General features: G+C 49.6%; 2 protein-coding genes and 1 pseudogene across 20 annotated transcripts in view; 2 read left to right on the forward strand and 1 right to left on the reverse strand.

Annotated features, from left to right (window-relative positions):
- The window catches only part of SORBS2 (sorbin and SH3 domain containing 2), a 293,997-nt gene that overhangs the window by 109,856 nt on the left and 168,785 nt on the right, over positions 1 to 15,356 (forward strand). The gene's annotated exons all lie outside the window — the stretch shown is intronic.
- LOC142499592 (ATP synthase F(0) complex subunit C3, mitochondrial-like) lies at positions 9,053 to 9,530 on the reverse strand. Its single transcript, XM_075609201.1, has 2 exons — positions 9,524 to 9,530; positions 9,053 to 9,457 (listed from the first exon to the last, which is right to left on the reverse strand). The coding sequence occupies exons 1-2, from the start codon at positions 9,528 to 9,530 to the stop codon at positions 9,144 to 9,146; spliced, it is 321 nt and encodes a 106-aa protein (XP_075465316.1). The 3' UTR covers positions 9,053 to 9,143.
- Positions 9,451 to 10,075, forward strand: LOC142500581 (ATP synthase F(0) complex subunit C3, mitochondrial pseudogene; annotated as a pseudogene).

The following is a 15,356-nucleotide window of genomic DNA, read 5'->3' on the forward strand; positions in this document are numbered from 1 at the left end:
TCCCGATCAGTCAGGCAGCGTGACGCGTGCCCTTCTGTGACGTCAGAGCGCCCGCTCTGCTTTGAGTAACAGTGTCTGCCAGTAATGATTCAGACCTCACTTGGCAACCACAGAGGCAGGCAACAGCGCGGCACATGCGCAGAAGAGGAAATCAACTCGGTGTTCAGCAAACCGTTTGACTACAATAAAATACACCTTGGAATATGAATAATAAAAATATATAGGTTGAATGGTATCTCTCCCACGCGGCATTTCGTAGCTCAACAGGCCACTTCTTCTTTTATTCCCTGAAGAAGTGGCTTGTTGAGCTACGAAACGCCGCGTAGGAGAGATACCATTCAACCTATATATTTTTATTATTCATATTCCAAGGTGTATTTTATTGTTGTCAAACGGTTTGCTGAACACCGAGTTGATTTCCTCTTCTGCGCATGTGACGCGCTGTTGCCTGCCTCTGTGGTTGCCAAGTGAGGTCTGAATCATCACTGGCAGACACTGTTACTCAAAGCAGAGCGGGCGCTCTGACGTCACAGAAGGGCCCGCGGGACCACGCCGTCACGCTGCCTGACTGATCGGGAAACACAGTGAGGTCTGCAGAGGAACCTGTGTACTACTTGCGAGCAAAGGACAACCACTCCCCAGGATCCACTAAGCGTATTGACGCTATTTACAGGACATTGAGACTGTGGCAGAGTCATCAATTATCTGGTATTTCACCTACCTGTAGGTGGAAAGGAGAGTGAAGCTCTGGTGGTTCCTGGTTGCAGACGCTGGTAACTGCCACTCTGTGGCTCTATGCTTGATTAATCTACCTTGATGTACGCATAACCTTGAAACACCTTATATATAAACATAGTTTATTACATTTTTCACGATGAGTGTTGTGTGCTTGCTTTGTTTTTTTGTTACTGGATCTCTGCACCACCTACACTACTGTACCATATTGTCTCTTAAGACTGGTGTGCCTCTGTACATCCACTACACTGTGATATGCTACCAAACCTTCTGTGCTTTGATAACAACCACTTTGCCTAGTAGTTGCCAAATAATACATACATCCATGTAAGATCTTTAAAGGGCTTTAAATGTTAAACCAGTGTAACAGGTTTTCTGAACCGGTCTGACCCCCCCAATCTCATATTGGCCCCTGTGGTCTAACCAGTCCCCATTACGGTGTAGTGTCTGGTGGTGCACCTGTTGGCTACAGGACTCCTGAGTCTCCCGCATGATGGTGTGTGGGGATTTGCCAACCCAGACAGGCAGCTGAGGTAGTGTGCTGAGTCCTACCTATATCCAGTGCAGCGCCTCCACCTCATCAGGATTCCGGCGTCCGCTTGGGGATGAATCTGATGAGGAACTCCTCTGTGGTGCTTCTCTCTGTGCAATGACTCCACACGAGAGTGTCTTTAGTCAGGATCATCTTTATTAGTACGGTGGGCCAGCTGCCCTCCACAAGGGGTGTAATCAGCCCTCCATTGTTCAGCTGCTTCCCTCTGAAAGGTTCCTCCGTTTCTAATGGAGTTGCTTCCACCTCTCCCCTAAGGGAGATTCACCAGCTTCTCTGTCTCCTTGTGCTGCCAGACTCACAGCTCTGCATCAGACTACTGCAACAATGTTGCAGACCTCCATGTGCCTCTTACTGAACAGAGGCAGCCCAACAACAGGAACTGAACAGAACTAACTTTTGGCAGTGCTGTGTCTTATATCACCTAGGAACAGGCACATCTGATGTCACTAACCGTGGACACCAGCATGTTGTCACTTCCTATGGGACATATGACACCTCACCAGGGTGTGAGGGCAAACCTCCATGATAACTACTGGCATTCCTGCATACTTACCAGGTTTACTGCCAGCATGAGAAAGAGATGTGTAAAATTGGTGTACATATGGCTACACCAGAATAAAAGTTAGTTGTAGCGGATGAGCTCAGATCATGTTGCAGATCTTTTCTAGAAAATTCCTGCAAAGGGGGTAATGCGATGATTATTCCCATCCTTAAAAAAACACGAGAAAACACTGTAACGAGAAACTCTGAGATGTAGTAAAACATTTCTGCTGTGGGGAAAGGATTACAGAGCTGTCTGTCAAAGAATACGTTTACTAGCTGTCTAATTTCTCTTAGCTGTCTATTCCTTTTTTAGAGTTGGTGCTGACATAGTCCCATGCCCTTTTGGTATGTCTGGCTCAACCCCTGAGATTTCCTTTAGAAACCCAAGAGGTACTGAATGCTTAAAACAACCATTTTAGTGTTCGAATAGTGAAATGCAATAAATCATATTTTTCCCTTTTTCTCTGAAAGATCTAATTGTAGGCAGCATACATTATGGCAGGAGAAAGTGTACTATGTTTTCATGCAGTGATGTTTATCAGGTAGCAATATAGTCTTAAAAACAGCCGTCCAAGCTGCCGCTTTGTTTAAAAAAATAAATAAATAGTTTTCCCTTTAATATGTGCATCAATACAATCCATACAATGATAAATAATTAGCTAATTTGCCAATTGATCGGCGAAGATTCAGCTTGGGGGTTCACTAAATGGCTGTCAGTGCAGCAGAAGAGGACCAAAGCTGCAAAGGTCTTTGGTGTGCCAGTCTGTTTCAGAAGAGCATGGGGATGTGACTTTGTAGATTTTTTTTTTTTTTTATACAACTGTGAATTACATTTTTACTGTATTATAATGTAACAAACATGTTTTGTTTCTATAGAAACCAAAATGCTTGTTACATTATAATGGATTAAAAATGTAATTCACAGTTTAAAAAAAAAAAAAAAAAATGCTGCAAGTATTTTCTCATAGTACAGAACTGATTTAACAAAAATACACACGTAGGATATTGCTTGGCGTGCAGCTTTAAAGCACATGGGTTACCAGTATTTTAAGCTCTATGGGGCAGATCCAGAAAGCTTCATTAGATTAATTATACGCCTATGCACTAAAGCAAATAACACAACATAAACCCAGTGATACTCCTTAAATAACATGGTTATTTTGTTTACGCTCGTTAGTGCTAATGATATACAAAAGACACTCCCCCCAACATCGCATATGCACTAAAGGCTGTTCAGGTTAACGCAGGGATTTAACCTGATGGTATTTAGATCATACCTTAAGGTGGCATTACTCCCATCCAGACACTGAAATATTGAGGAGAGGTGGGGGAGGGGGGGTGAGAGACCTCTTTTAGTAGAGTGTGAAGCACTATATATAAACCCTCAGAACTCCCTCCAAATAACATGGTGGAGCACACCTTAGATACCTGGGAAATACGCCAATGAATTCTGCGAAGTCTATTTAAATGGCTCAGATCCCACACCTCCTAAAAGATTTTTTTATGACCTATGCTGACAAGCCTAAGGCCCCTTGTGATGAAGGGGGTACTAGTGTCAGTCCCAACAGGATCAGAATCCACACCCTCTGATATCCAGGGAGCAGCTCTAGCATTGAACTATCTCAGATAGCTCCCCTGTCACACTGCAAACTTCAGAGCTCTACCCATTTAGGTAGTCAGGTTTTTTGCCCTGATTTAATGGAGCGCTGTGGCTCTGCCGCTTAAACTGAGGCCCATATGTATCAGGTAAAAGAGGTTTAGTTCTGACACATTAAACTGGACCATATGTATTGTACCAAAGAAAAATATACTGTTGAAATGAATAGTATTTTTAATTTGATATACTGTATCTACAGGAATGTTTTTGCCCCAGTATTGCACTAGTTTGGCCTTGATATGCTCGTGTGTTTAAAGTGTAATTGAAAAAAGTTGTTAAAACATTAGTCCCTGAACATTGCAGTCTCAAGGTACGTACATTCATAGATCAGAACCAACGCTAACACCACCCTAACTCCTGTTACTAGTTTTAAATACCTGGGCATATGGTTTGACTCCCACTTAACATTCGGAATGCACATTGATACCCTGACATCCAAAACCTATGCCAAACTAGGTGTACTTTACAGCAGGGGGGCGCAAACTTTTTTCCCTGCGCCCCCCTGCCGGCTGTCTCCTCACTCCCGCGCCCCCCCCAACCCCAACTTACCCGCGCTCCGGCGTAATGACGTCACGTTGCCATAGCAACGTGACATCACATGACCTCGCAGCGTCATTTTGACGCCGCGTTGCCATGGCGATGCAGGAAGGAAGCCGCCGGAGCTTAGGTTAGTAAAGGTTTACAGAGGCCCTGCAGCTCCCCCGGCACTTAATTTAAGTGCCTTCGGGAAGCGCGCGGGGCCTCTGTAAACCCCGCGCCCCCCGCCGGCAGTCTCGCGCCCCCCCTGGGGGTCGCGCCCCACAGTTTGCGCACCGCTGCTTTATAGGAACAAATCCTTCCTTAAGCCTGCTGGTCAGAAAGCGTATCGCACAGCAGATGCTAATGCCAATTATCGACTATGGAGACATGGTATATGGCTCGGCACTCCAAAACCACCTTGGCAAACTTGACACCCTCTACAATTCAATTTGTCGTTTCGTTCTCCAATGCAATTGCAACACACATCACTGCAAAATGCTCAAAGAACTAGATTGGTCATCACTCGAGTCTAGGCGCAAAGTTCACCTTTCCTGTCTTGCCTTCAAATACTTTCTGGGCAAGCTACCCGCCTATCTGAACAAGCTCATCACCCCTACCACATGCAGCACTTATCTGAGATCTGACTCAGAAAGACTGTTCATGGTCCCAAGGCTCAACAAAGTATCCGGCCGCTCCCCCTCTTACCGTGCACCCCAAAACTGGAACAGTCTACCGGAGACTCTCACAGCCACCACCAGTTTAAGTTCTTTCAAAACTAAGGCCGTCTCACATTTTAATCTGGTCTGTAACTGTTACATACGCCTATAATATACATCTCCTGTAGCTGTGCATGCAATGTATTGTATATAATGTATACCCTGTTCATTTATGTAACTGTATTTGTAACCATGTATTTAACCATGCCCAGGACATACTTGAAAACGAGGTAACTCTCAATGTATTACTTCCTGGTAAAACATTTTATAAATAAAATAAATAACTAAAAATTTCTGTTGAAATGTAACAGTCAGTGGAGCAACAGCAAGATCTAGGAGAGCAGTTACACAATGCATGTATTACACTAATATCTACTGTAGTAAGTCTTACCCACTGTGCCATCATTTTCTCCACTTTAGTACTAAACAGAAGTTCAATTTATTAAACATTTTTTTCAATTAAAAATGAGACTGCTGGTCACCTTGTGTGAAACGTTTTCAAATGAACTAACACAGAAATAAAAATTATCTTCAGTGAGCATAGTGCTAATAGAGACTGCTTTAAACATAACCCCCATAATGGGTTAATTAAATGCATGCTGTAAAACCTCTTTTTAATGCAATACCTGTATCTTTTTCCCATTTTGTTTCAAGAAATATTTTTCTACTTCCCAATATGCATCATAGATTAATGTACCCAAATGTGCGTATCCACTTACCTGTTAAAGGGAGTCATCATTTTCTCAAATATTTGGGACCAGTAAACTCATGATAGTAAAGTCAGGTTTGGGCAAATGACACCAACTCTATAGACCTGAACTCCACATTCTGACACACACACACACACACACACACACACACACACGATAAATGAAGGGGGGAAAAAAAAGTTACTGGTATTTAACGCCAGTTTATCATCCTATTCACTAAATACAATAATACATACATATTGTATGTAACGGGTGGACCCCCCTTGTTGACCCACCCAATCTCACATTGGCCCGTGTGGTCTAACCGGTCCCCATTACGTGATCGTGTATGGTGGTGCACCTGCAAGTAACAGGACTCCTGAGTCTCCCGCTTGATGGTATTAGGGGATGTCATCAGGACAGGTAGCTGAGGTAGTGGGTGCGAGTCCAACTTACATCATGTGCAGCGCCTCCACCTCATCAGGATCTATGCTTCCGCAGGGAGATGGTCCTGGTGAGGAACTCCTTCTCGGTGGTGACTGCCACTGTAGAGTAATCTCACACTCACACAGTGGGGGTATCGTTAACAAGGCCATCTTTATTGTAGTTTGGGATGTAGCAGACTGCCCCATGCAGCTGCCGGCTCTAGCCACACATCTCTTCGTGCTGTCCCTTTGCCAGGTACGCCCTCCCGTATTGAAGTGGGATTCCCTCTTCTCCTTGAGAGATCACCACTGTGCCAGGTCCCTGGACACAGTGTGGCTTAGGTAGAAAGGGTAGAAAAGAACCCAGTGTAGCACTCAAGTTCACCCTCTGGTGATTAGTGTATGATTTAAAATATAAACTTTATTTAATACAACACATATATAAAATTATGGTTGTTAAAATGACGTACTAGAGGTCGTAGGATCGTAATACTGACAGCCATAGGGCTCGCGATCAATATAATAGACGTCTCCTGTTGTGTATCAATATCACACAGGAAACTAAATCCTGATAAAAACCTCAGTGAGGGTGAAAGGTAGGGTTAACTCGACAATGTACTACATCACCAGGTCACACTAGGCAGTATATGCATAAACCATATGTGGTAATGTTGTGACTGGTGGTGACTGGTGTACTGAAACAAATATATTGTGCACCAGTAGGTTTCAATGTGCAGTCTGAAAAACCTTCCTCACTGGTTATGGATGTGCTCCCAGTGCTGTGTGGAGCTGATCACAGGTAGACCCCAGAGGTTCACAATATAGGCATACAGTACCTTATAGTGACCTCTGCAACACTGTCACAAATGGTGATAGTTGATAATGTGCTTAGAGTGTAATGGTGGGCACCCTAATGTGATCAGCTGTGCACATGGATTAACACTGCATGTGAGGAGGTGGAGGCTGTATATAATAATGATAGTAGCTTACCATCTGGAATCAGGTTTATTGCAATATTTAAATGGTAATACATTTTAGAATATAAATTGTGTTGCCTAGTAAGTAAACCCAATTAATTCTTGCCCAATAAATTCTTACCTTCATCTCTTTAGATAAAATACCCATAATTGTGTACAATGACTTAAGTGTCAAGTGCAAGTTACATCAAAACAGTACAAACTTGATTTAAGTTGTTACTATTTTTAATGAAACGACTTTGGAAATATTGTACACTAGCTGATATACCCAGCGTTGCCCGGGATTGAATGGTCCCGCTCCCCCTATCTCTGCTCCCCATTGCCCTCTCTCTGTGGGTGGGTGAGTTAGTGACTGGGTGAGTTAGTGACTGGGCGGGTGAGTTAGTCAGTTAGTGATTGGGTGGGTGAGTTAGTGAGGGCGGGTAAGTGAGTTAGTGAGTGGGTGAGGCATGAAGCTAGAGGGCAGGCCGGCATCCCCCCCGCACCCCCCATAACTCACGTGGCAGCGGCATGCAAATAGTTAGCGTCCCGGCATCCCCCACACCTCAGGCGGCATGAAGATAGCGGTTAGGCATCCCCCCCACCTCACGCGGAGAGGAACCTTTGGGGAGGCGACAGGGAGGTACGGGGAGGGGGGGGGGGAGTGAGGACAGTCGGCCCCGCTGCGGCCGCCACTGCTCTGCTCCCCCGCCGGCATGTTAAGGGTGGACAGGAGGGGGGTGACGGTGGACAGGAGGGGGGGTGACGGTGGACAGGAGGGGGGGGGTGACGGTGGACAGGACGGGGGGTGACGGTGGACAGGAGGGGGGGTGACAGTGGACAGGGGGGGGGGGGAAGAGTGGACGGGGGGGAGGGGGGAAGAGTGGAGGGGGGGGAAAGAGTGGAGGGGGGGGAAAGAGTGGACGGGGGGGGGGAAGAGTGGACGGGGGGGGGGAAGAGTGGACAGGAGGGGGGGACAGTGGACAGGGGGGGGGAGACAGTGGACGGGGGGGGACAGTGGACGGGGGGGGACAGTGGACGGGGGGGGGGACAGTGGACGGGGGAGGGGACAGTGGACGGGGGAGGGGACAGTGGACGGGGGGGGGGACAGTGGACAGGAGGGGGGGGGGACAGTGGACGGGGGGGGACAGTGGACGGGGGGGGGGACAGTGGACGGGGGGGGGCAGTGGATGGGGGGGGGGACAGTGGACAGGAGGGGGGGTGACAGTGGACAGGAGGGGGGGGTGACAGTGGACAGGAGGGGGGGGTGAGAGTGGACAGGAGGGGGGGGACAGTGGACAGGAGGGTGGTTGGTTTGCTTTAAATTTACGGGTCCCTCCTCTCCACTCCCCCTGTATCCCCCCCCCCCATGTATCCCCCCCCCATGTGTAGCTCCGGTCCCCACCCTACAGACACACACAGTGTCGCTCACACACACAGTGTCACACTGTGTCACACACACACACACACACACACACACAGTGTCCCACACACAGTGTCACACACACACACACACAGTGAGACACACAGACACAGTGAGACACACACACACACGTCACTTCACCGGCCGCCGCCATCTTAGTTACTCCGCGGGGAGGAGGGGGGTCCTTCTGTGCGCCGCCATCTTAGGTGCCGCGTGGCAGCGGCAGGCTGCCCGCCCACTGCCTGTCCCTGCGCCGGGGGGGGGGGAGTGGAGCGGGAGCGGAGGCGAGTGGAGCGGAGGTGAGTGGAGCGGGAGCGGGGGGGAGTGGAGCGGAGGTGAGTGGAGCGGGAGCGGAGGTGAGTAGAGCGGAGGTGAGTGGAGCGGGAGCGGAGGTGAGTGGGGAGTGGAGCACCGGGGAGGTGGGGAGTGGAGCACCGGGGAGGGGGGAGCGGAGCACCGAGGAGGGGGGGAGCGGAGCACCGGGGAGGGGGGGAGCGGAGCACCGGGGGGGACCTGACACGGGGAGAGGAGGAGGTGCGCACATGGCATCCCGGGGAGGAGAGCGCGGGGGCTTGAGAGCCGTGGGGGGTGTCCCGGGTGCTCGTTCCCCCGCTGACTGTAGCGGCGCCCGGGGTGGGGGGGGAAGCGCGGGAGACACGGGACCGGCGGGTAAGAAATCGGGAGATGAGCAGTGTGTCTGTGTGTGTCTGTGTGTGTCGTCACTCCGCCTCAGGCCAATGAGGCGTGCGGGGGCGGGCGGCCCAAGGGACCAATGAGATTTCCCCTAGGGACACAGGCCATGCAGACAAACATACAGTCATTTCAGAAATATATAGTAGATTTCCACAACACAACATTTTTTGGGAGCCACAGTAAAATATGTAGGATCACAGCTACTCTCTCGAATGTCGACATTCCCAGCTTCTTTTACATGGCAAATAGGATCAGTAAAGCAACCATCAAACAATACAGACCCATGGCTTCAGACAGGGCAAATCCCAGGATAGCGTATGAGAACCGCTGCTGCTTCAGGGAAGGATTTCTTGCATAGCCAATGATGAGGCTGCCAAAAACTGTCCCAATACCAGCACCAGAGCCAGCCACACCGACTGTGGCAGCACCAATAAATTTGGCAGCAGTATCAATGTCCCTGCTGATCGCACTGGTCTGGAACCCCCTCAGTGCCACCTGAAAGATGTTGTTCTGGGCCCCGCTGAGAAGTGCGGCGTTTCCCTCTCCCTCTGTTGTCGAGGGGCTGAGACAGACTCCTAACCCAACTCCTATCTAAGGGACACAGAAAACCTCACGCAACATGTATGCCTGTGCGAAGTTCGTCTCTGATCCATGCTGGGTCCAGAGTTCTGTACAGGCCAATTTCTGCATCAGTGTTGTCTCGGCCAGAGGTCAGGACTGGAGAGGGAAACGCTGCACTTCTCAGCGGGGCCCAGAACAACATCTTTCAGGTGGCACTGAGGGGGTTCCAGACCAGTGCGATCAGCAGGGACATTGATACTGCTGCCAAATTTATTGGTGCTGGCACAGTCGGTGTGGCTGGCTCTGGTGCTGGTATTGGGACAGTTTTTGGCAGCCTCATCATTGGCTATGCAAGAAATCCTTCCCTGAAGCAGCAGCGGTTCTCATACGCTATCCTGGGATTTGCCCTGTCTGAAGCCATGGGTCTGTTTTGTTTGATGGTTGCTTTCCTGATCCTATTTGCCATGTAAAAGAAGCTGGGAATGTCGACATTCGAGAGAGTAGCTGTGATCCTACATATTTTACTGTGGCTCCCAAAAAATGTTGTGTTGTGGAAATGTACAATATTTCCAAAGTCGTTTCATTAAAAATAGTAACAACTTAAATCAAGTTTGTACTGTTTTGATGTAACTTGCACTTGACACTTAAGTCATTGTACACAATTATGGGTATTTTATCTAAAGAGATGAAGGTAAGAATTTATTGGGCAAGAATTAATTGGGTTTACTTACTAGGCAACACAATTTATATTCTAAAATGTATTACCATTTAAATATTGCAATAAACCTGATTCCAGATGGTAAGCTACTATCATTATTATATACAGCCTCCGCCTCCTCACATGCAGTGTTAATCCATGTGCACAGCTGATCACATTAGGGTGCCCACCATTACACTCTAAGCACATTATCAACTATCACCATTTGTGACAGTGTTGCAGAGGTCAATATAGGGTACTGTATGCCTATATTGTGAACCTCTGGGGTCTACCTGTGATCAGCTCCACACAGCACTGGGCGCACATCCATAACCAGTGAGGAAGGTTTTTCAGACTGCACATTGAGACCTACTGGTGCACAATATATTTGTTTCAGTACACCAGTCACCACCAGTCACAACATTACCACATATGGTTTATGCATATACTGCCTAGTGTGACCTGGTGATGTAGTACATTGTCGAGTTAACCCTACCTTTCACCCTCACTGAGGTTTTTTATCAGGATTTAGTTTCCTGTGTGATATTGATACACAACAGGAGACGTCTATTATATTGATCGCGAGCCCTATGGCTGTCAGTATTACGATCCTACGACCTCTAGTACGTCATTTTAACACCCATAATTTTATATATGTGTTGTATTAAATAAAGTTTATATTTTAAATCATACACTAATCACCAGAGGGTGAACTTGAGTGCTACACTGGGTTCTTTTCTACCCTTTCTACCTATTCAGTGTATACCCAGAGCACCGTTCACCGTTCATTTTCTATGAGGCAGCAGCAGGGGCTCCCTTATTACCTTACACAGTGTGGCTTAGACAGACTTGATTGGTCAACCTGTACCGCTAGTTACTGCACTAGGGTCACAAAAGTGTTCCTACAATCCCTTATGCAGGAGCATACACTTTATCAGCTACTTCACACAACTGCTTGTCAACAAAACTAACTGACAGTGTTGTGCCCTTTATACCTCAGGGGGCAGGCGCATCTCTGATGTCACATCCAGGGACTCAGAGCATACAGCCACTCCCTTCCATACACAGGGCACCTCACCAGGGTGTGAGGGAAAACCTCCATAACTACTGTTGGCAGGCCTGTACTTACCAGGGCTTACTGCCAACAGGGAAGATGTCTGCAGTCATTATTATGCATGGCTACATACTCCCCCTGGTGAATCCCCACCGTCCCGGCTGGGACCTAAATTTGGTGTACCTTGCGCCAGGAAACACTGCAAAAGAACACACAAATAACACTTCAAACATTATCACATTTTCATAATAATGCAAGAACATTTCGCTCACTGACCAGCAGGGAGCGCTAAAGAAAAGGCAGACCACTCTCTCTCGGGACCTTATAATAGTGTCGAGGGTCTGGTTTCTTCACCTCCCGTCCCGCTGCATCGGTGACTGTCACACTATATTCCCGGGGCAGGCCTCGTTCATTACAGTACACTACTTTATGCATGTAGATACTGCGCCCGATATTCCAAACCCTCATTAGTTGGGAAACCCTCTGTTCATCCTGCATTCCCTTAATGGCACCTCCCTTATTGACAATATAATATTCTATGTCAGTCCGGAGCCATCTCTCCAGATTCTCCTCTATCTCTCTAATAAGAGGTTCGGGAACATAAGGGTACTCAAGCCCATGAGACCTCTTATATTTAGCCGCAACAGCTCGCTCAGCCCGACAGGTCCGGGTCAATTTAGCTTGTCCCGCCCTCCCCGGCAACACCCAGGATAAGGGCTCGTCTGATTCCACGGGACCCTCTAATCCTTCCGAACCTTTGGGCCTAATAAACCCCCCTTTAATTCGGTTCCACCTCACTCTCAACTCTTGGAGGTACGCCTCATCACTGAACTCCCCGGGAGCCCACCAATGGTCAACTATCCCATCCCCTTCTAAAATGAAGCGGGTGCGATCTATCCACGCTACATACCCCTCGTATAGGGGCGCCCACCATCTAGTCTCCCGTACTTCTTCCTGTCCGGATTCTAGTGGCTCTTCCTCTTCAGGCCCACCCGAAGATACCCCCGAAGTACCTTCAGAAGGCGTAACCTTTCCCCGGTGCTGTGATTTGTTCCCACCCGTAATGCTTATCACACTAGGACAATCACTAGGTACCGACCCTTGGCGTGAAATCCTCCCTCCACCCTCCGATCAATCATCCGAAGTTCCCCAGTCCAGGCTTTCAGTCCGATCCTCGGCAGGACCCTGGGAATCCCCTGACATCCCTAGGCTAGAAGTGGACCCAAATGAAAAAGTGACGGGGACAGGAGCTTTAACTAGGGCCTTGGGGTTAACTTTGGGAGTGGACGGAGTTGGGGGACGGGGCCGGACTGTAGGTATTGGCAGGGTTACGACCTGCTCCCCGGCAATACCTGACTCGATTCCGCCACACAGTCCTTTCTTTTCTCCGGCAGCTGGGCTTCTTGCTCTCCGACTCGAACGCCTGCTCCTTCTGGCAGTAGGGGATCGACTTCCGCTGCTCTACCGCAGAGGCGCGATCATCTCCCACTCGATGCCGCTCTGGTCGTCTGGAATCTCCTCCGTGCACGCACGTGCTTCGACGCCATCCTGGGTTGGGTCCCCAATCGGGACCTCCTCCTCCACGAGGACATCCGGCAACGCCAGTCTGCCACGCGATCCAGTCTGGCCCCGGACCCGCTCCTCCTTTACCTCCACCCCCTGGGTCTGCGACGAGCACGGTACTAGCCTACTACTTCGCAGTGTCGGGGTGGATCGACCTCCTTCCGACCCGCTAGTCACCACAGCAGTGGGACTCCGGCGATCGGGTTGTCGCGGTACTGGAGACACTCGACTCCGTGTCTCCACACCACCAGGGATAGCATCTCGCCAAGGTGTACCACTTGTATGGTGCCCTGACAATAAGTCCTGTGCATCAGACAATCTTGCACACTCCTCGTCCGAGGACTCCAACTTGCAGTTCGGGCGGGGCATCCCAGTAGGAGACCGCCGATGGGCTCCTCTTCGGTCACCCTCCGATGGCTGGTTTTCTCCGTCTTGAGAACCAGACCCGATTCCTGCTCCGCGGGACCTGCACTCTCACTCCATAGTGCTCCCGGAAGCTCCGCTGCCGACATCGGGACATTTCCTTTCACTCCCACGGCTTGTACTGGCACAAAAGTTGTCATGGGCCACATATACTGCAGTCCACAATGAGGGCATCGAGCTTCGCTGCCCACGGCTCCGCCCGGCAGTCTGCACTGCAGGCAAAAACACCCCACAGTTTCCACTCCCTCTACACGGATGATCAGGAAGCCTCCTGGAGCCGAGTAGGGATGTGTAGAGATCAAGGGACTCTGTTCCATTTTCTCAGAAACTTCAGCCATATTCACCAGCGGAGTCACTCGTTTCAGAGGTCTGTACTGGTCAATGGCTCTTCGCAACTGGAGGGCTGGGGCTGGTTTGGCAACCCCTCCTCCTACTTTCTCCATCGGCATCCGGTGGAACTGCAAACCACTCCCCCTGGTTGAAACTAGGGGGATGTCTCATAGACTTGTAGGCTGACCCAGCACAGGTGCAGAGTGAGTCATAGTCCATGAGGGCGCGGCTCCAGCTTTCGCGCCAAACTCCCCAACAGGGTGGGGTTTTCTCATTGGCGCCAATCCTGGCCAACAATTAGCAAACTGCAAAGTTGCAAGACTTTCTGCAGCTGGCCCACGCGGTGTCCCGGGAACCGCCATCTTGGTTCGTATTGTCTTTCTTCACATTTGAGGTAGCGTCTGCTGTTTGTATATTGATTTATAACAAAGTCCATTTCGTTCCTCCCATCTAGCAACACTGTCGTCCTCACTAGTCTCGAGGGTACTTTCCCGAGAACAGACAGGACAAACACGGCGCAGCCACGGCTTCCACGCCATTCCACAACAGGCTCACAAAAGTCTCTTCTGTAGCTTGTTCTTCTTCCACGCACAGGTCATATGCGTGTTCTTCCTCTGTCCGCCATCCTGGACCTTCTGCTCTTTGCAGATCCTCCATTCCTGCGGTTCTCTCTGCCCGGCATCCTGGACCTTCTGCTCTTTGCAGATCCTCCATTCTGACGGTTCTTTCTCGATCACTGTATACTGGATTATTGTACATGGAGCTCCGCTCTGCGGGGCAGCTACCACATCAGTAAAATAAACATGCCTTGTGCACCACCTTGTGTACCTAACGTAGATCCGACTCGTGTTTGCACTACCTCAGGCTAGGCTCACTCTTTCTGTGTCTACTGTAACGCTTTCCTCCAGTCTGTGCTCCATGGTCAAGTGATCTGGAATGGAGACTAGAGTACTCTGGCTCTTCCATGCAGTACTTTGGGCATCTACCTACTGTTGGCTAGCCTAGTGCGGACCCTTCCAGAATTCCTGCCCTAAGTTACCAGTTTACCCCTTCAGGCGTCCCCCGCTAGCGCTACCTCAAGGTGACTAGAACAGCAATAGCCCCCTGCTCCAGATCTACTAACCCCTAGCAGGATCCCAAGGCGTCTTTGCGGCCTGCAGCTCCAGCAGCTCCCTGACTACCCCTGGTTCCGTCCCACGCAGCACAAAGTGGCAGCAGACACTCTCCCTGTTTCCTATTGTGTGCCTAGCAAAAGCCTGTCCTGTTAACAGGTATCTCAGCAGCGCCTCCAAATGTAACGGGTGGACCCCCCTTGTTGACCCACCCAATCTCACATTGGCCCGTGTGGTCTAACCGGTCCCCATTACGTGATCGTGTATGGTGGTGCACCTGCAAGTAACAGGACTCCTGAGTCTCCCGCTTAATGGTATTAGGGGATGTCATCAGGACAGGTAGCTGAGGTAGTGGGTGCGAGTCCAACTTACATCATGTGCAGCGCCTCCACCTCATCAGGATCTATGCTTCCGCAGGGAGATGGTCCTGGTGAGGAACTCCTTCTCGGTGGTGACTGCCACTGTAGAGTAATCTCACACTCACACAGTGGGGTTTTCATTAACAAGGCCATCTTTATTGTAGTTTGGGATGTAGCAGACTGCCCCATGCAGCTGCCGGCTCTAGCCGCACATCTCTTCGTGCTGTCCCTTTGCCAGGTATGCCCTCCCGTATTGAAGTGGGATTCCCTCTTCTCCTTGAGAGATCACCCCTGTGCCAGGTCCCTGGACACAGTGTGGCTTAGACAGACTTGATTGGTCAACCTGTA

This window comes from Ascaphus truei, chromosome 1, assembly GCF_040206685.1.
Source record: "Ascaphus truei isolate aAscTru1 chromosome 1, aAscTru1.hap1, whole genome shotgun sequence".
In the NCBI taxonomy this organism is placed as follows: Eukaryota; Metazoa; Chordata; class Amphibia; order Anura; family Ascaphidae; genus Ascaphus; species Ascaphus truei.